The following is a 22,048-nucleotide window of genomic DNA, read 5'->3' as shown; positions in this document are numbered from 1 at the left end:
TCACTGTCCGTGCCTTGCTTTATTCAGGGGTCACTTCTATTAAGGTTATGTGGCACCAGCCTGTCGAGGGCGTTTGGCCTTAAATATTTCACACATCACTGAAGAGGTTCAAGCAGGTGTCAGTGTGGAAGCCATGGACCTTAATGTCTCAGTAATGAAGGAGTTTCATCTACACCATTTCTCTGTCATGTCAATGTCTTGAGTTACTTGCTCAAACCCTGTTGGGTACACAGACCTCATGATACAGGCGAAAAGGAAATCATACTCTGAGTACAAACCTTCACTGTCCTTGGCTGCCTTTTCTTTCCCTTTCGTGCTCTTTCAATGTGTGCTTCATTGGTGAACAGCATGTAGCATTTGCGGTGGTATCCTATTGCAATATTAGCTGGCAATTCCTGGTCTTCTTCCAGATTTAAAGCCTCTAGGGCATTTCTGGCCACTTCCCCCTCTTTGCAGGGTTGCAGGTTCAGCCATGAATGGGCACACTGCAGGAACTTTGACCAACTTATATTTGAAAATTGTACTACTCACTTGACAAAATGAATTTATTTATTAAATGGGAACTTAATTTGCATTATCATACATTAAGAAAGTCATTGACTTTTTAACCATAGAAAATGATTGGAAACGCAAAGATGAGGCAACATCACCTACTCCAAGACTTAAAGTAGAGAAAATGGTGTTTTAACATTCAGTAATAATGTATTACACATTATAGAATGTGCCTTATCTAAAATATGTCACTCCAGTTGCAATCTCCCCTGGAGAGAAGAGTATTTGGTAAGGTTCAGCAAGATTTATTTCTCCAGACAGCGACACCCGAGGTTGCTTATTATGGAGGATTATCGGGGCCAAAACTAAATAAATAAATAAATAAATAAATAAATAAATGAATGGTTAAATACTTGGATAAATACATAATTAGATTTATTTATACCTACATTTATTTATTTATACTTACATATATTTATTTATACTTACATATATTTATTTATACTTACATTTTGTCATACATTTTGTCATACATTTTGTCAAACATTTTGTCATACTTACATTTTGTCATACATTTTGTCATACATTTTGTCATACTTATTGTCATACTTATTGTCATACTTATTGTCCACGGTGTAACTTGCTTGCAGCAAAATAAATCCGTCATCCCCCGTCACCAAGTCAGGGGGCGGGTTAAAGCCTCTGATTGGTGTTACACACCAGGCAGGCTCAACCAGTCGATCAGGCTCGAGGGATACTGAATTTTGGCGTTTATGGATGCCAAGCGCCAGATTTAGTTTAATGAAAGTTATTGAGCATTATTTAAATAAATCAAGATACCAGAATGTCCCAGAAGACATACCCTCAGCTGCTGCGTGAGGCTGCATCCTTAATTTAAGAGGCCCTCAACTCGTCTACTACTAGTAGTATTTCTAGTAGTGTTATGAAATGTTGGGTTTAATGTGGCCTACTGGGTGCACTGGCCGTAGTAGTCGTAGCCAGGTCGTAGCGCTGTCGTTACCCCATCACGTCTATCTCTTCCATAGTTTGCATCAGGCTGCTATTAGAATGTTACGCTGTAGCATGGTTCTTATGTCCTCAGTTTTTGAATCACCAGTGATGAAGAAAGTGTTTTGTCCGTCTCTTCATAAACGGATGACTAAGAGTAAGACCACATTTACACATAGCCGGGTAATTACAGAATAGAGAATATTTCTGCCCTTCCGTTCAAAAATAACGTCGTACACACAAGGTCTTTTTCCAAAAAACTTTCTGTTTACATGAACCCGCATATACGCCCCCAAACGCCATCATAACTATGCTAAACCTGTAGGTTTGCATAAGTAGGCTGCTAATCCATTAAATTGGCTATGAGTCCTAGATATGTCCTTTACGTTTATTTGGCTACAACAGGTAGACAAGATGGAATGTAAAACTCGTAGTCCACTGGTGGAAGTGCAGGGGATACCATTGTTAAAGCCAATAGTCACACACTGGGGAAGGGTTGAGAGATTCAGTTATAGGGTTGAAAGAATGCAATCCTGCGTTTGCATTAACGTATAAATGAGCACTACGTTAACAGCATCCATGATCAGTAAACAGTAAATATAGGACACTCACATCACGAATGCATTTTAGGCGCATATGTGACGCAAACTCCGTTTGACCCAGTGCACACGCAAAAACTGAGTTTTCCTGAAATCTCCACTTTGGCCGGAGTTTTTAGAAATGATCGTTTCCCGTGATAAAACCTCCGTTTTTTCTCGTAAATGAAAGGCCAAACCGCATGAAAATATATACGTTTTCCCACCGTATAAACGGGGTCTACGTTCAGTTGAGTTCTGGATTTTAATACGTTTATCAATCTGTAGATTGGGAGAGAAACCCAGACCTCTGACAATAAAAAACAACACAACACCAGGCTTAGGTCTCAATCATGTCTCTCTCCGCTCTGAAGGCCGGAGGACCATCTTTTATAGGGCACAATACTGTAAACATAGTGACAGTCAAGCAGTAATGACGTTACAGTCTCAGAGAAAGAGTCTCACAGCTCCCCAACAAATGACAACTCTCAGACTAGAGAGTTAATAGTTGGAGCTCTCATTTTAGTCATGACAAGGGACGTTTACCCATTACTTTCTCCAGATCCCGAACATCTATACCCCTGACACAGACACATTCTACTCTTATTAATACCTGATACCACTCTGCTGCATTTGTCGCTTGATAGTGCGCTTGGACACTCAAAAAAGGTTCGCAATATCTTGTATTTTCAGGCCAGAGAGTGCGAAGTGTTCAATTGTGCCAGCCGAAGATCAAACAGAGTACACCACCTCCAGGATGTATGACCATCACTCAGCCTCATCTGCTACCATCTCGCTGAGGATCGTGAACACATTTTCATCTATGTCTGTGTCAGTCAGGGCCGATACCGTTGATATAATCTCAGCGAAGCCCTCAATATGATTTTAAAAACAATGTGAATTGCAGTTGCCTCCATCTCCTCAGCTACAGCCAACATTTCGACTACTGTAGCATGCAATATTCCATTTATTTAATCCACACCGGGTGCTGCCATCTTGAATTAGTCAAAAGCAGTCAATTCAAGTTGAACCACCAATCAGAGGCTTTAACCCGCCCCCTGACTTGGTGACGGGGGATGACGGATTTATTTTGCTGCAAGCAAGTTACACCGTGGACAATAAGTATGACAATAAGTATGACAATAAGTATGACAATAAGTATGACAAAATGTATGACAAAATGTATGACAAAATGTAAGTATGACAAAATGTTTGACAAAATGTATGACAAAATGTATGACAAAATGTAAGTATAAATAAATATATGTAAGTATAAATAAATATATGTAAGTATAAATAAATAAATGTAGGTATAAATAAATCTAATTATGTATTTATCCAAGTATTTAACCATTCATTTATTTATTTAGTTAGTTATTTATTTATTTAGTTTTGGCCCCGATAATCCTCCATAGCTTATGTCTTGTTCTCATTGAAACGCACGGTCTCAAATAGTTGCCCTGCAAATTCGCCCGATCAAAAAACATAGACTTTACAACGATATGTTCGCCAAATGTGCACGAAACGAAGGTGGAAACAAAGCAAATACAGTTTGGTGTATTTTTATGAATCCATCCTTAAAAAATGGGCTTCACAGCTGGACGGTAAGTATTAAATTCACAATTCTGGGGTCCAGCCCACCACCTAATAACGCCGCGGAAATTCTGCCTTGCAGACGCGGTCTGAAGTTGAAAGCAATAGGAGTGGCCATAGACATATATAAATGTGTATATATGTCTATGGGAGTGGCTACACCAGACGCTAAAACGGAATGTACCTTTTCAAACACACTTTCAATTATTTTCCCGATCATAACGACAAATGCAACAATAAAACTCGTTCCATAAAAAGGGTTTTAAATTACCCAGTCGATTAACATGGTTGTTTGTTGTAAAAACCTTTCATTTGATACAAGAAACTAATTTTATTTCCTCGTTTCGTTTTACTTCCTGGGGTTATTGTGGGTTATCGTTGCTGAAAGAACGGAACTTTTAAAGGCTGATTCATGCTTCATTACGTAAGCGTAAAGGCGGCTGCTTGGTTCAGCGTTGGGGGTTAACGGTTGCGCAAAATTTACTCGGTGCAGTTCATGCTCCCAAAGGTTGCGCGTGTTGTCATGAGCCTACCATTTGCTTGGCAGATAGAAAGCTGTTTCCCTAACAGAAAGTCTGAAGCTTGAAGTTCTTTTCAAACCTTTGCTTGGGTAGCACTGTTAAACTGAGCAGACATGCAGACTACATTTGAGTAATCTCATCACGTAACATTCGTTTTCTAAAAACAATAGTATTGCATGTTTTACTGTGGTAGAAAATACGTTAGCTTAATGCTAACGTATATGGAAAATCCTATAGACACCGCGCTAGGTATTAGCATCAAGTAATTCACGTTAATGTTTTTGTATGAGCCTGACATTTGCTCTGCAGATAGATAACAGGTTCCCTAACAGAAAGTCTGAAGCTTGAAGTTATTTTCAAACCTTTACTTGGGAAGCACTGTAAAACTGAGTAGACATGCAGAATATTTTAGTAACCTCATCTCGTATCATTCGTTGATAGAATGCAGGCTGCGAGGCTCGCGTAAGGGCTTAAGTAAGAAATGACGCAAGTCTAGAAAAAGGGGCCGACGCACGCAAGACGTAAGAAGTCGCGCAAGGGGCGCGCAAGGGGCTTGCGCGGCCTCTTGCGCTTGCGCTTACGCTTACGTAATGAAGCATGAATCAGCCTTTACGTAGTGTCAGTGGTCAACATACACCGGAAGTAAACAAAGTCGCGTCAACTGCATTAAAATATTTGTATCACGTTAATCTCGACCACAATAATATCATAGATGAATGCGTTAACTTTGACGCCCTTAATTAATATTGTTCTCAATTTAAAAATCAGTTAAGGCCCTTGCATGCTTCTAAAGGGAGCATGAATTGCTAGGTGCTTACGCGGTGCGTTGGAGGTGTTGCCAAGCAATTCACACCCAGAACAATAGGCTTGCGTAAAATGGCGCAAGTCTAGAAAAAGGGGCCGACGCACGCAAGACGTGAAAAGTTGCGCAAGGGGCACGCAAGGGGCTTGCGCGGCCTCTTGCGCTTGCGCTTACGCTTACGTAACCGAGCATAAAGGCGGCTGCTTGGTTCAGCGTTGGGGTTAATTGTTGCGCAAAATTTACTCAGTGCAGTTCATGCTCCCAAAGGTTGCGCGTGTTGTCAAGAGCCTGCCTTTTGCTTGCAGATAGAAAGCTGTTTCCCTAACAGAAAGTCTGAAGCTTGAAGTTCTTTTCAAACCTTTGCTTGGGTAGCACTGTTAAACTGAGCAGACGTGCAGACTACATTTTAGTAATCTCATCACGTAACATTCGTTTTCTAAAAACAATCACATAGTATTGCATGTTTTACTGTGGTAGAAAATAAGTTAGCTTAATGCTAACGTATATGGGGAATCCTATAGAGACCGCGCTAGGTATTAGCATCAATTCATTCACGTTAATGTTTTTGTATGAGCCTGACATTTGCTCTGCAGATAGATAACAGGTTCCCTAACAGAAAGTCTGAAACTTGAAGTTCTTTACTTGGGAAGCACTGTACAACTGAGTAGACATGCATAACATTTTAGTAACCTCATCTCGTAACATTCGTTGATAGAATGCAGGCTGCGAGGCTCGCGTAAGACCTTACGTAAAAATTGGCGCTAGTCTAGAAAAAGGGGCAGACGCACGCTTACGTCCCCGAGCATAAATCAGCCTTTAATCAGGTTTTACTCGCTCCGCGGCCCACCAATGGGGGGAAAAAAAATCTGAAACATTTACGCGGCCCATGGATAGTGCTCCGCGGCCCATTGGTGGGGGAAACCCTGCTCTAGATTGACACCATCCTAGCTAGCTACCTATGCTAGATATAAACCTCCCCACAATCTTTCGCCAGAGACAGAATAAAGGATACGAATAAATAATCTTTGTAGGTTATTAGCTAGCTTGAAATATACAGATCTTACCCAGCGGTGAAAGAACATGTCTAGTCTACAAGGTTGTGCTGGTTGCATTTAATGAAGAGGTCGTGCCGTGGGGTTTACATTTTTTTGATTGAGACCTATGTTATTATTATTATGCGTTTATTTGAAAGGGACAGTGTACCAGTGACGTGCCGTGAGGTTCGCAGCTGGTGAGGCACAGAAACCGGAAGTGATTACGTCATTCCGATCTCTAGTTGTTTTAAAAAATAGAAATGTATACATCATACATGTATATATGCTTATGGTTTAAAAATTGTCATCTCACCAGAACTGAAAAAAACATTATGTTTTATTGTCTAATACTATTACTTTTAAACAATCGTTTTTTTTTTAAATTATAAGTAGTTATGCGGCTCAATTGTCAACTGACTTTTACGAGGCTATAGGCCTACAGCTAAACGTACAATCGGTGTGGTAATTGAACTTTTACACCGTGTCAAATAAGATATTAATAGTTACAAGGTAGCGTATGTAGCCCTCCCACCAATGATATGGCTCATTTCATTTTGTCTAGGGAAAATATAACTACGGTGGTGGGATGCTAATTTAAATTACCTTTTACACAACTCGGACACTTGAATTTCGCAGTTTAGAAAAAAACAATTACATATTTATTTACACAACGTATTAACAAGCAAACAGTTAAACACCGCAGACATAGCACACAATACCAAAATGTTCAACTGACCGGTAGCCTATAATTTAAAGTTGGTGCACTTTCGTTGGAGCTCGTAACTGTCAATTTGAGGTGAAACCACAGTAATCCACTCACGGCTCCCTCATTGGTCTCCCATTATTAATCATTTCACGTTTGGACTGCTAGTCCAGTTATGAGAACTGCTTCAGCTTAGCAATACAACCTTCCATTTTCGTTGTCAAGTAGAAGTGTAGAAGAAGACCTAATTTTAGAACCAACATATACCCGACAATTGCGCTCTCACTCGCCTCCTTTCCTGAGGCAGTGGTACGGCCTGCCTCACTAACAATATTTTTCAATGCGTTTTGAGCTCAACTCAAAGGTTCTACGCAAACCTAACAAAGGTTCTACGCAATCCTAACCTCATCCCACGGCACGTCCCTGTTTTCTGGAACCGGAAATGCGCAAATTCAGCGATTTTGATAATAAAAATGCTCGAAATGATCGGAATCATGCAGAAATTACACCCATACCACAGATTAGAAGATAAATATGAATATTACTTTTCAAAATGACAGGCTCTGCCTCCCCTGCCTCTTATGACCCCAGAAAATTTCCCAGAAAATGTAAATATAACCAAATTAGCTTGGTTAGCTAGTTTTCATCCGTTGACCCTTGGCATGGCATGACAGAGAGATATGGAAATATAAGAAAGAAATAATAATACAAAATTATATAATTAAAATAAATAATAATAAAAAAATAAAAAGATAAGCAACAGTTTGACAAAACAAATGTATGTCTTTCCTTCGATTATTGTTGTGTCCGCTTCGTTGTTGATCTTAATGTTTTGGATATATCCTTTCACTGCATATTGTAGTCCCTTTTGCCTTGATCTGGAGGATATCACAGAGATATTACTCCAAAAAGAATCACTGACGCTGACATAGGCCTATAGCGCTTGTCCCCGTCCCCGCCCCCGCCCCCGCCATTCTTTTGGGTTGACACGGTCCTGTGAGTTGTGTCGGACGTAGCAACAGTAACTAAGGGGCCGGGGCTCTGCGAACGGTCAGTTAGGAAAATTAAATGAATATGAAAAGTTTGCTTATGTGTTTCTTAACGACCCCCTTTGTAAGTTATTTGAAGGCATTATCTGTAAGTATAGAGATATGAGTTAAATGTTCATAATTAGTAACAGTTCGATCTATGAAATGTCAAAAAAACTAAGCTATACTAGTTAATATAAATACATTGTTACATTGTACATTCGTTGGATACATTGCGGTTGCTAGTTATCGCTATGCTGTTAGCTAATAGGCTACACGTAGACTTTTGTACTTGATGTTGTAATTGATCGTAATTATTATTGTAATTGTAATCATATTTGTATGTATCTGTATTACAGTTTCACACCATTATACTTAAACTTCACCCTCGGTAACAACGGTTGTGTGTGGTGGTTTGTGTTTAACTAACTGAACAATGAGCTGAGTGAGGCCAGTAGGCTACACTTTAATAGCTTTTCTTCCAAGTGAGTGTTGGGAGACCTCTGTTAAAAAGCCTCTGCCCAACACCTTCAAGGGCAGAATTTCCCTACCAAGACATATCTGGTTTTGCAAGATCCACCTAATGTTCAGAAGAGCCAGTTTGTGATGGATTTTATAGGGGATCTCTTGCTACATGTTGTATGCCCTTCTTATTGTTTACAGTGAGTAACACTGAAGAGGGTCTGTGGTTTTAGACTGTTTAACAGAGAACTGAGTGAACTTTATTGGCTGTCATTTCTGTCAGATGGATCAGATCCAGAGAGAAATGTAACACAGCATCGAACGGTTGACTGGTGAAGTTGCCTGACACATCTGAATGTGAAGTCGCTGGAGCCATAGCCATACTAAATGTACAGCAGAGGGCGTTGATTTCCTGTACTGCATCACTTGAACCCATAGGGTCACAAGGAATTGGAAATCGATGTGAGGGGAATATGTAGATTATATTGCATGTGCAATTGGTTAGATGATCTTGCATAATTTGATTTCAATATTTTTTACTTTACGGGAGTTTTTCAGGGACTGTTTGCCTTACCCTTGGCAATATTGTTTTTGTTGGGTGATCATTGAGACTTTGAGGGCAATCTGGACATTCTCGGGGTTTTTAGTTTTCTGTTTTTTATCTGGACAGATGCGTGGCAGGTAGTGGGTATTTTGGTAGTTCTTCCAGCTTTAACAGGAGTAGGCTAATAAAGAACGTTCGCCCTAAATACTGCTCTTTACAACCGCCTCTCTCCACTCTCTTTCACGTTAACAAATGTATATTCTATGTAAATTCAATGAATGCATGTTTATTGTGTGACAACTCGGACGAGTTGTTACCGTTCGGGGCATTTAGTAGTCTTTTTGGCACTCAATGGGTGTAACCTGCGTGACGTCATGTTAGCACACTCATCTTGAAAGGTGGCCCTTTTAACAAATAGCATCTCAGAATAAATTGTGCTCGGCGTAGTTTACTCAGCGTCACGTTTTAAAAGGCATTTTAATCTGTGTCCATTATGTAAAGCTTCTGTCTGACTGGCTGGCACCAGTGTGAACGAGGCAGCCTACGCCTTCATCTACATTTAATTCATATCTTTTCATCATGTTTCAGTATTGCGCCTTAGGACTGTGCACACGTTTGAGCTGACATAGCCTACAGTGTTTTGTCATTGCAGAATCATTATCAACGGCACCATCCCTTTAGCTATAAACCCCGCCCTATTTGATGGTGACGTAGGCCTCCTGTTGTTTTGCAGCCAGGTTGACTGTTGTGTTGACCCATTCAATCTTCTCACCGCCAAAGGGTTACCCCTCCCATACTCCTTGTCTCTGCCCCCATCCTCTCATCACCTCTCCGCACCACTCTTCCGATCGAACACTGGAGTATAGAGAGGTAAAGATAACGTAGGCTAATGTTTTGTGATGACTTTAATGTATGTGCGTGTACGGTGTAGTTAAGTTAACGGTAGTTGATACTGGATGATCATTTAAAGGAGTCATAGCGTGAGTCTATTGATACGGTTTGAGTCGGCAGGCAGACACTGACATAATTTGAGTAACGGGGTGTTTTTTATAGCGTCAACTGGTAGCATTACTTGTTTATCTTAATTTCTTTTATCAGATTGGTAGGGTTTAAAAAGGATTATCAGTAAGTTACTGCAGAGTTGTGATTCGAGGCCACCTATTCGTGTTTTGATAAGTGCTGATGGTGCTGTTTATAAGGTGTGCGCAGTAACGCTAACGCCCCGTACAAAAAACGTGTTCGTAACGAGAAGGGAAACGTAAAGCACTTTAGTATTTCGTCCTTTTGACAGAGACACGTTTGCTGTCCATAAAAAAATCAATGCAGCTAAAAAGCTTTGCAAGCATTTGATGCCTTAATCGCACCAGCAGACGGTTTATGTAGTCATCATGCATCACAGCTGCTGTAGTGAGTAAGGTGCGACTTTCACCCACGACTTGAAGAAGTTTTTTTTATTCGAAAAAATGAGAGAAAATCAAAGGCACTTTAAGTAGTTCCTGTTTTAAAAGTCCCTGTTGGCTGTCTACGACAGCGGACACTTCAAACATCCTCTGTTGATAGTCAAATGTGACTTGGGGAAGTTGGGTATCAGTTCAGTTCAGCGCATTATTTTACACTTCACTCAAACTGCTATTATGCATCTTTCTTACTCAGTTCTCAGAACCATTTATTATTTTATCTCAGTGTGTAAAATCATTGATATTGATTTTCAATTGTATAATATTTTTTAAAGATTTTAAAACCTGATACTTTCTGGAACCTGACCTTTTCTGTGTAGGATGGAGGGACTGAACCAGTGGCTATGGCAACAGGAGTTTTGGCTGCCCCCTGGCATTACGTGGAAAGACTTGAGGATGGATGAGAAGATGGAGAAGGGCAGTCGGTACCCTCTGCCCCGTGACCTGCTTCTCACTCTGCCTCTGGCACTTTGCTTCATTGCCCTCCGCTATGTCTTTGAAAGGTCAGTGGCCTTCGTTTGAAAAGCTCAGTTCCAGACCCCCAAGCCCAGAGCTTCATTGTGCTAAACCACGTATGCTTCACAGGGTGATGGAGTTTAAGTAGAGAGTAGGGAATTCATTTTTATGCATAGTTTATCTTGCACAACATGTTTGATGTCGTCCCATTTTTGACTACACATAATCTTTTCTCTGGATGTAGTTCTACTCTCCATTTGAATTATTCGAGTGCACGCAATGGTAGATTCAGAAGCAACCTCCTTGACCGGCAGGGCATAAAAGACAAGACAGATTGCCGTAGTGTAAACTACATTTTTGGTGACTGACTGGGATACAGACTGTTACCGCCAGACTGGGTAAAGTAAGAGGACAGATATCAGGTGGCAACAGAATTGTACATTGCTGATTATGGTATTTAGAGATGTTTTTTTTACAATGGTTATTGAAATATTCAAGGTGCATATCCTCAAGCATCAAGGAAGGGAATAAGACACCCTGGTTCATATTTAAACTGTTACCATGTCGTGAATAGAACAATGGGCCTCATTCTCGAACGCAGTTAAGAATTGAAGAAGGATTTTCCGCTTTGACATGACTTGCTTTCGACTTGCTTTCGTGAGGATTCTGTCGATTCTGGCTGCACACGTAAGAACACATTTTCAGATGTTCATGAATCAGGCGGAGATCTTTTTCTTACGTTGGTTTGTCCGCATTAAAGTGTAAGCAGTTTCAGATGAGTAGGGCTTCCACTAGGGTGAGGGTGGGGTCTGTTTACATCAGAACAGCAGGCTAGCCTTTGGGTGATGCTGGGAAGGCAGCTGTTTCTCTGTAACCTGAATCCCTCCTCTGTGCAACCCATCCTTGACCTTCTCTGACAGCCTGATCTCCTTGTCAGCTCCCCCTGTCTAATTACCTCTCTAGAATTACACATAAACAAATGTAGGTATCTTCAAAGTACTTGCACCAACTAACACTCAAAAAGTCTCAAGGGATAAAGCCATAGCTTCAAAGGTCAAGTGAAGGAGAGCCTCTGTGTTTGTCATGTCGCTTAACAGTTTGCCTGAATATTAACCTTACTGACAGTTGGCTTTGTGTTGGCTTTTGTGTGCAAGTGATATAACAGATTGCTTTCGTACTGCAGGGTCATAGCTGTGCCACTAAGCAGACGTCTCGGAGTCCGGGACCGGGTGCGGGTACGAGTTGCCTTTATCCCAAAGCTGGAGGCTTTATACCTACAGAAAAGAAAGCAGCAGCCTTCACAGGTGAGGGTTTAGGATGCTTGACCCTCCCAGAGGTGTCAGAACACTTGCTGTGGTTCGTGGCGTGTGTGTAGAGGAAGTTCGTTTTACTCCAGTAACATCTATAGTGTAATATGTGTGAAAACCATGACATCATTTCCCAAGGATCATTGATGATGTGTGTGTTTCGTGATCATATTTTGATGAGCTTGTCTGTAGACTGGATGTGTAAACAGAAATGGGTTGTTCATTATCATTAAGTGGAACAGACGAAACACAACACAAACCCAATATGACCCAATAAATCCTTAAATCCTGTTCCTGTCTCCGCCCTGCTCAGAGTAGAAGTCAGGAAGGTGTGTGAGTTTACACGGAAAAGGTTCACCCTCAATATGCCCCACAGAATTTGCAAGTACAGGCATGAGTGAGTGTCTGTCAGGTATAATTTGGTTCCTGCTTCACACGGTCTGCAAAAGTGTGTGAAAATGTGCTGACTGCAGAGCTTTTCATTTGAGTCAGTGTACGAAAATGCTTTTTTACTCTATGTATTTCAAACACAGGTTCAACTATCAACTAGTCCAACTAGTTTCTGGATCATTGGCAAACCACAAAGCCCTATTGTGTCAGAGGAGGTTTAAGCAAAAGTTGATGAGTTCTAGACTTATCTTCTTAAAATGAAGCTAATACACCACCATCCATTTGGCACAGAAATAATGATAGCAGTAACCAGTTTGACCAATTTGAAAGCAAAGTTGAAGTTATGCTAAAGAAATTCAAATTTAAGATCTCAAATATCTCAAGTATAAATGTTTTTATACTACTGCAGGTGCCTTATCTGCATCTGACTGAAGCCCCTTTGCAGACATGAGAATGCAGGTGTTTTCTTCAACAAATTTGAAATCTGATGCATATATCAGATATATATATGTACTTGATATCAATATGCAAACGTATGTATTTTTGTTTTGTCAATTGTTAGATTGCCTGAAAGGTCACATAGCTGTGTGGCATGGTGGTGAGTATGGCGCAGGACTTATGAACCCTCATCTCTTGTTTGAGAGCAGAGCGACATTCTTGGCCTGGAGAAGCAGTGCAGTCTTACTCGGAGGCAAATTGAGACATGGTTCCGCCATCGTCGCAACCAGGATAAGCCAAGCAGCACCAAGAAGTTTTGTGAGGCTTCGTAAGTTATTACACAGCTACCTCCTACAAAGACCACATGAATTGTATCCTCAGAGATATGTAGTTTTTGTTGTTAGTTTTATTCACATTTATCCAAGCCTAAAAGCAAACACACAAGATAAAGAAAGTGCACAGGTTTAGTTTGGAATTGGTTATTTGTCTGCTAGCTCTAAATACGCCATCATCATATAATAAAAACTATGGAGTCGTTATTCAACCAAGTCTGTCTGTCAAATTTTCAGGTGGAGGTTTGTCTTCTATGTCACAGCGTTCTCAGCAGGCATTGCTTCCCTTATAGATGTGAGTACTGTGTATGTCCTCCCCAGTCCCTTACATCAGCTACGTAAGTCTAAACGTGCTTTGCCTAAGTTGCTGTTAAAAATAAAGGTTTAAATTATAAATGATTGCTTGCAATGCAGGCATAGTTCTGCTGCTGCTCGGCTGCCATCTGTACTGATGTGGTTGCCTGAATGGTCTTCTGAACACTGACTCCATTGTGTGGCTTCTTTTTTTTCTGCCCTGGAGACCCCCTGGTTTTGGGAGCTCAGGGAGTGCTGGCAAGGATACCCCAAACAGGTTAGTAACTCGCCTCTTTCCTTACACTTTGAACAATCACAGGAAGTGGACAGGAACACCATGTTTTGTTATTGTCCATAGGAGTGCTGTGAAACTCCAAGAACATAACAAGCCAGTGTTTCCCCTACAATGATATTAGGGTGGCGCCCCGCCCCCCCAACGGCCCCGCCCGCCCCCCCTGGAAGCTCAAGATAATTGTGATTTTTTTTTTTATAAATATAGCGCCAGATCACAAAATAAGTCATTTAAGGTTACCTTTACCATAAAACGTGTAAAATTATACTTATTTTTTAAGTAAAACTGCTTATCCTAACCCCTAATCCTGAAGTATAATTGTTGCATACTGTTACTGTAAGATGTTATATTGACTGCTGTCATTAAAAGAAACACATGAACATCATAATTCATTTAAGTGTTTGTGTCCGCCGCCGCGGACCTAAGCTGTAAACCTAGGTGAAACACTGCAAGCACTCGTCGTTTCCTCCAGATATTACAGTACTGTACTCCCCCAAGGCACCCAGGGTTGTAACCTACTCCCCACCCCCAAAGTGAAAAGGAAAATAACAAACAAGAACTCCTTTAATGAGAGCAGACTTTAATGGTATTGAGCTTAAACCTTATAGTGTTTTCTTTCTTCAGGGATGAAGGATGTGAGTTCAGGGCTGTAAGAGCTCTGTCCACTTCCCTCCATTGTTTTAGGGGTCAGTCCTGTTGAAATGCTGTTTTTTTTTTAGCACAGAGGTCTGTATTGGATCCATCCACTGTTTTTCTGTCTGAGTTTCTGGTTTAGACAGGGACACTGTTGCTGGTCTTGTGCAGTGGGTTTAGAGAATAGACTTTGGCAAGGTATTATCTGCATGTAAACTTCCTGTCAAGGTTTTATCCCACCCATGCCCTCAGACAGCTGCGTTCACTCATCCCTCCCACCTTCATTTTTTGAGTGCTATGATTGACAGGGAGTACTGGAGCAGTCTAGGCTCCTGAGTGCTATGATTGAGACCAGCTTTTTTCTTCAGGTGTGGCATGTCACTTATTTTTATGTTCCCACCCCAACCCACACATCCACCATCTCCGAAAGAGCACTGAATTGCCCAAATCATTTTTCAGGGGGTGGGATGGTGAGTGTCCCACACTCTATTTAAGTATGTTGAGGTCAGATATCTCTCATTCCAGAGTGACTTCCTTTAAAGACTGTCTATCTCTGAGTACAAAGCCGTGGATAGCAGACTTCCTCCCTGATATCAGTTTTGTAATCTGGTAAAACACTAACTCCACATTCCCATCGGCCCACACTTGCACATGTCTGACTTCCTGATTGTCTCTTTTGTTGTCTTTGCAGACAGTTGCTGAGGCTCACTACTGGTATTACATCCTGGAGTTGGGTTTCTACTGGTCCCTGCTGCTTAGTGTGTCTGTGGATGTGAAGAGGAAGGTAAGGGTGGTGGCCTAGTGGTCTTTTGTTTAGGCCTGTATACATCGGTACGTCTTATACACACAGCTCCAATACTGCCCTAATAGTGAGTAAAGCTTTAATTCACTACAAGACAGAGAGGAGGGAAACAGTTTTTTCTCATTCGTTTCAAATGGCCCCCATCCTCCCTCTTCTGTTTACATGTCTCCCGGGAGTCATTTTGAAACAGAAAAAAAGCGCAATCACTTTCACTGCTGTGAAGATTCAACAGGGATTATTGCAAGTGTTGCCCATGCGTTACTTGCACCAATTGCTTGAAAGCTTATTGATACTTCAGTTCTGACCCATCATTTACTGGGACCAATGTCAGACCAATTCTTAAAACCCATGAGAAGTAGTTTATAGTCACTACACATGACTGTTTTTTGGTTTGTTTAGTTAAATAGGAGAGAACAGGTTAATGATTAATTTTTCATCAAAAGCTCAACAACTCTATAAGGTCCTTCATAAGCAACCTCAAGAGGAAATTAATGAATAGGTAACGTGTTTACTTAACATGTTACCAAAAACAGAAGACCGAGGGAGTGGGAGTTCTTTTGATCTAAAAGTTAAATCAGCTCCGCCATGCCACTGTAGCTTATTTGCAAAGGGCCGTCGTTGCTGATTTACATGAAGAGTAATGGCAGGTGTTGTAGAGATGCAGGTGGGAGGTGTAGTGTACCAGGAGAGGTGGTGTTATGAGAACGCTGGGAGTTTGGGGAATGAAATAGAAATGTTCCCCACTTTTACAGGCTTTAACTCCACCATATCAAGGAACCAATCCTCCACTCTTTGCACTGTTTGCATAAAGATATGTCTTTTCTTTGTGGTTTTGAAAAGTCTCGAAAGCATGTAAATATTCAATGCATTGATGTGAAGACTATGGATGAGTAGATTAATGGAGTGTGACATCCTATCCCCTTAGCAGCGGGGGTTCCATTTTTAACCCAAAAATCTGTGCTCTTGGAATGTATAGTCATCAAAATTGTTCAAGTGGAAAAAACGCTACTGTTTGATGGTGATAATATACATTTACATACTTATTCATTGCAAATACTGTTTTTGATGTCAGATAACAATCTTCACACCCCCTTATGCAAGAAATTTGATACTTTGATACTTATCTTTTTTTTCTTGTATACTCATTTAATATTGTGGTAACTGTGGCAACATCATTTTCCTGTAGACAACAGTCCCACATCCCACTGATGGTAATTCGGTGCCCTGTTTTTAAAGCTCTCTGTATTGTTTCTGTGTCTGTACCTGTTCTTCTTACAGGATTTTAAGGAGCAGATTATTCACCATATAGCCACCATCTTCCTCATTGGCTTCTCCTACTGTGCTAACTATGTGCGTGTGGGGACTCTGGTCATGCTTGTCCATGATTCTTCAGACTTCCTCCTAGAGGTGAGCACCACATAGGAAATATGACTGAAGGTGAATTTGTTGGCATGAAAACAGGCATTGTTAACGCAGTTTATTCCTAATGGTGCCTTTCCAAGATGTTTTGTTTCCTTTACTGTAGTGTGTTGTTATTCCTTCAATGTTATCTGAGCAAAATCACTGTCTTAGGGTTGTTGAAATATGCATGATGTGCCTGGTGACATCAGATTGTATGGTGTGACTTCCTTGCTAGAGCTAGGTTAGGCACTGTTGGAGAAAAACATCAGTTGACTATCAGGCTGGAAAGAATGAGGAATGAGGATTTTTTAAATGTGTGCTCTTTTGTATTTCCTTGGCATGCGGACACACATATTTAATTATTTCATGGAAACAACCTTTATTCTTCCTGCCGAAACAGGAAACTGACATTCGAGGGACAAGTCCCGTAGACTTTTGTGTGAATCATCACTTTATTTTCAGTATTTCATTTTCGATGGGGGTGGCGAGTGTCTGAGTTTTAGGCCACAGTCAGATTACAGGGAAATGTTGCCCATCGCGTGAACGTGACTCTTAGGGCCTGATTTACTAACATTGCGACCGCAGCTTAATCTGCGGTCGCACATTAACGCATGCTGTTTTTGCGCATTTTCCGTGGTATTTATCAAACCAGATCCGCGCTGGGCACTCTGTGCCTACTCCGCCCTTTAAAAGGCCTGATTTACTAACATTGCGACCGCAGCTTAATCTGCGCCTTTGCCAGGCGCACATTAACGCACAGTGTTTCCCCGCATTTTCCGTGGTATTTATCAAACCAGATCCGTGCTGGGCAATCATTATTTAGCGTACCGTTAAAAGACAGGAGAAATCGCCTGCCTGCCACCATGGAGATTCGAGGAAGAAAAAACTAAGGTTCAGCGAAGAGGAGATAGATATATTGGTTCACGTTCGCTCAATCACTGAACCTGTTTCAATGTGCACGCTTTATGTTGTTGTTCTGCCCGCCATCACCTACAGCGAGATGTTTAAAAGAACACGATTATAAAGAAAATACTATTGGTGGCATTAATGCATAAACGGTCTATTATAACAATATAGATGTGTACATGGCGAGATTTATAAATTCTACAAGTGACATGGGTTCACTACAATATATCCGGATGATAAAACTGTCATGGACAGATCCAGGGTATTTGTCTACCACGTTAGTAATTGTCATGTTGGCATCACATATGACCTGGACATTCATTGAATATGTGTGCTTTCTGTTTCGGTAAATGTGTTCGTGGATTGAAGGTGGGACTGTTTGCATGTGGGTGCTATCAATGGCTCCAATTACGTTCGGAAAGTTTAATTTCAGCTATCGTAGTGGGGAAATGTATATTGACCAGTGCGCCGTAGCAATGCGTCGAGTACCTGGGTGAATATTTGGCTGAGTGAAGGCTGAGACAACAACTGCAGATGCTATAACTGTTTGAAATTATCCGGAGGCCAATATTTGCAAATGTTGCGAGGAGTTTAACAACTGATGGAATGGAATGTGATCGCCGGGTGGAGGGTTCGATGTCGTCTCTGATCTGGTCCAGTAATTGAAGTATTGTGTGGCTGGTTAACCTGTACCGTCTAATGATTTGTGATTCGCTTAACTGAAAAAGTGTTATACGAGTTGAAAAAAATCTTTCTGTGCGCTGTCTCTGTCTTCTTTCTTCGCCTTGCTCTTATAACTGCTGCCATATCAATGTTTTCAGACTCAATGGAAATGCGCTTCTTGGTTAAGACGTGCTTTTATGAGACGGAGAATTAGCCCGCAAATCAGAGACGTGCGCTCGCCAGGCAGTTTTAGTAAATACCACGCAATACGCAATAATCATTAGGCGCACTTACCTTCTCTCCTCCCATTAAATTGCGCTCCACGCCCACGTTACCACCCACGTTTCCGTGCCATCCCACCTGTTTGCAAATTCACACCCACAAAGCGTTAATATGCGCCTCTACTCAAATGTGCCCCCTTAGTAAATACCGTTTTATGTTTACGACCGCTATTTTACGTCTGAAATGGGCGCAACCCTGTTAGTAAATCAGGCCCTTAATGTGCACACACGGGCAGTCCCAGGGTTGTGTCACATTCACAGTAGTGAGAGACATGCATGGATCACTTACAAAACATGAGTGTGACCCAGCAAGGTGATATAGAAAAAAATTGTTATTGAGCTGTGCTTTATATAGCCTTAGATTTGGGCTATTGGCAGATTAGCTATTTCTCTATAAATGTGCTTTCTCTGAGCACACTTACTCAATACTTTTCAATGAATCTGTGTTCCTCTTCCCATTTTAAGCCCAAATTATAAAGTACAAGAAACTACAGAAATTACAGTATCCGGTTTTGTGTAATTTAAGTCGCTATTCTCTGTGAGAATATTTGAACGCTGTTAAGTACAAGTCATTAATAAAGCGTATGGTTTTGTCTCAGAAGCATAACCATATGCAGTGATGCCAACTCGTACGAATTGATCCGTATTAATACGAAAATGTGGTGGAAATACGGCGATACGAATATAATGACTCATTCATACGAATTTAGGGTCAACTTGCAATATTATTTAATGAATAGAATATTTGCGGTAAGTCCAGAAATAAGCAAAAATGTGTCATGATTTGGCTTCCTGCTTACGAACGCGGAGGGCGCCATTCTTGTTTTGACCGACGTGATATACGCTTGAGCTGATTGGTCGATATTATAGCTGCAGCGACACGGGAAGAGTATTTACTTTTGACGTTGATGGATAAAGTTAACTTGTCGCATCTGCTTTTAGTTTACAAATGGCCACCACCAACATATTTGGGTACGTTTCTGTGATTGTTTTTAATCAACTACTGCTTAATATGGTACCCCAATCAAAGGATATTAAACTACTGATCAAGAATAAAACTTTCTTGACTCGAGCGATATATTTTTCAAACACAAATACGAATGGTCAACGCAGAATTTCCGTCGAATCAAGGTATATTTCTGTCAAAAGAGTGAGCTAAATGAAAAGACTCAGGCAAAAGACTGAAGTTGGAACAGATCGCATTTGTTGTCATCCCCGTGGCAACAAACTGACACGAGCACCGCTGCTGTCACTGCTCTTCTGGGCGTTGTCTAGCAGTACTTTCCACTTGACGGTATTCCGTATAATCGAGCTCCTTTCTTACTTCGCTCAATTTGCCTTACTGAGTCTTTTCATTTAGCTCAATCTTTTGTGGACGAACACTTTCTCATTTTTTATACGTGATCGAATATAGCATGCAACGTTACAATCTAAAATTATGGCTGAAAAAAAAAAAGCCATTTCCTAGGAATCAGACTCTCCCAGATACCAAGGAATACACTTACTATTAGTTGAAGTCCTGTGTCTACCAGTCATGCCTTTTGCACTATATGTCGGTCCACATTTAGCATTGCCCATAGTGGACTCTATGATGTTAAGACACACATGTCTGCCATCAAACACAAAACAGCCAGCACCCAAGTCCAGGGGAATAATAGTCTGCTGTCAATGGGTTTTGAGACCCAGTCCAGTGGCATGACCCTGACTGAGAAAGTCACCTTGATTTTATTTTATAAGGGTTGCATTTTGTGTACAGAAACTTATAAAATATGAGATACTTCCACCATAATATGAAAAGTTTGCCAAAATACACTATGACACAGCCAAATTCACGTGATTAAGAAAAGAGAGACCCTCTCAAAGTGAGCTTAAAGTCTATGAGTCTACGTTTGTAGGCTGAATGCCAAAATATTGTTTCTTTTACAAGTACATATCAACATTTTGCCCGTTGCACCCATTAACGCAGTACAGATTTCACTTAAGGAAAAATACTAATTTACTGGGGAAAATACTAATTTTGGAACCATTGAGTACAGATTAGCACACCACAATGTTGGCAATACTGCATATGTATGCGCTTTGCATTTACAGTCCGCTAAGATGTTCAACTACTCTGGATGGAGAAAGACATGTGATGCGCTCTTTGTCCTGTTTGCTGTGGTTTTCTTGGGGACTCGCCTGGTGGTTTTTCCAAGCAGGTGAGATATGAATTTATATGGTGTTAACTGAACGAATGAGATTGGCACATGTGGTAAGAGAATATGATGAGGGAATTGGCTGAAATGTGTCTGGCAATGGAGTGTTTGTATGAATAGTATTAAGTAGGTTCACCAGCAGGAGCAATTTTTCTCTTTTTCTATCACTCTCTCTCTCTCTCTCTTTCTCTTGTAGAATTCTCTATACAACACTTGTGGATTCTCTAGATTTTTTCAAACCATGTTTTGGCTATTACTTCTTAAACACCCTTCTCCTGGTGCTACAAGCACTGCATATCTTCTGGGCCTGGCTCATCCTGCGCATGGTCTACAAGTTTGTCTTCCTGGGCAAGGTGAGTAGGGTTCACATTCACAGTCCCTCCACATAGCACAGTCCCTCCAGGACCCTACAACACTTTGTGACCGAATTTGCAGCGGCAAATGCAGAAATTCCTTTACTGTATTTTTTGTTTACGATAGTAAGTGAAAACTGAAGCCCACAATTGCATGAAATCCTTGAATTTTGCGTGAATTTGCAAAATAACAAGTTCACACAATCCTAGAGGGACTGATAGCTATAGCATAAAACAGATGACAGATAACATTACACAGAATCTAAATATACATCATGTTTCTTTGAAAGGTGGAACGTGACGAACGTAGCGATGAAGAAAGTGAAATTGAGGAAGAGAAGGAGGAGGAGTGTAGCTGGGAACAAAAGAAAGGCACTCTGAACTCTAAACTCGCCTCACTAGCCAACAATTGTGTCCTCAAGAACTTAACCCATCAAAGAAGACATTTGAGTTACCGGATGGCCAATACCAGATAGTACTGTTCTTACAGTCTCAGAGTTCAAACAGGCTGATATGTTTTACGTTTGTTTCCATTCAAGTATGTGGTTTATGCATTACAACTGAGGTCCACTCGTAATTTCATGTTAGTTCATAGTTATATTGAGAAATTACAAAGAAAGGTGTTTGTTAATTGTATCACAGACTGTTCATTTTCTCTCCACTGTTTTAGCCACGTTTGATTTATGAAAAAATGACAGAATAGGAGAGTTTCACTTCCTGTTAACGGTAATTTCACTGGGACTCCTCATCTTAGTAATTAATTACTTGCATTCATTTGCCAGTCAAGACATGAAATGTTTTTGAAATGTAAGAGGAATGTAAAAATGTAGTTAAATGCATTCAACTTTTTTTTAAGGATTGTACACTTACATAACGAGAGTGTTGGTGACAGGAAGATTTTAAAGAACTGGAAGTTGCTTGGTAACTGTGAATAAACAATTAATAATTATTTAAATAATATAAACTTGTGTTGATTGAAATTTGATGGTTTTGTTCAGGGAAGATATACTTATATTCTACGATTTATTATTAAACTATTTTGATTCTTACATTTTATTGTCTTTATTTAATTAAACCATATAAAAT

General features: G+C 40.6%; 1 protein-coding gene across 1 annotated transcript; it reads left to right on the top strand.

Annotated features, from left to right (window-relative positions):
• Positions 1-9,537: 9,537 nt before the first annotated feature.
• On the top strand, positions 9,538-21,998 carry cers4a (ceramide synthase 4a). The gene is made up of 11 exons (XM_080832712.1): positions 9,538-9,632; positions 10,540-10,722; positions 11,859-11,979; positions 13,020-13,138; positions 13,380-13,437; positions 13,663-13,713; positions 15,053-15,145; positions 16,442-16,570; positions 20,506-20,612; positions 20,806-20,962; positions 21,253-21,998. The coding sequence occupies exons 2-11, from the start codon at positions 10,541-10,543 to the stop codon at positions 21,436-21,438; spliced, it is 1,203 nt and encodes a 400-aa protein (XP_080688838.1). The 5' UTR covers positions 9,538-9,632; position 10,540; the 3' UTR covers positions 21,439-21,998.
• Positions 21,999-22,048: the final 50 nt, after the last annotated feature.

Source organism: Sprattus sprattus (genome assembly GCF_963457725.1).
Source record: "Sprattus sprattus genome assembly, chromosome: 2".
In the NCBI taxonomy this organism is placed as follows: Eukaryota; Metazoa; Chordata; class Actinopteri; order Clupeiformes; family Clupeidae; genus Sprattus; species Sprattus sprattus.
The sequence above is the reverse complement of the archived record's forward strand: the minus strand, read 5'-3'. Positions and strand labels throughout refer to the sequence as shown.

What these genes read in the sequence shown, in the direction of transcription:
- cers4a (XM_080832712.1), top strand. Translation starts at nt 10,541, where the DNA reads ATGGAGGGACTGAACCAGTGGCTATGGCAACAGGAGTTTTGGCTGCCC. An exon ending in GAAAGCAGCAGCCTTCACAG is followed by an intron (nt 11,980 to 13,019) that starts GTGAGGGTTTAG and finishes GTTTGAGAGCAG; the next exon opens with AGCGACATTCTTGGCCTGGA. An exon ending in AAGAAGTTTTGTGAGGCTTC is followed by an intron (nt 13,139 to 13,379) that starts GTAAGTTATTAC and finishes TCAAATTTTCAG; the next exon opens with GTGGAGGTTTGTCTTCTATG.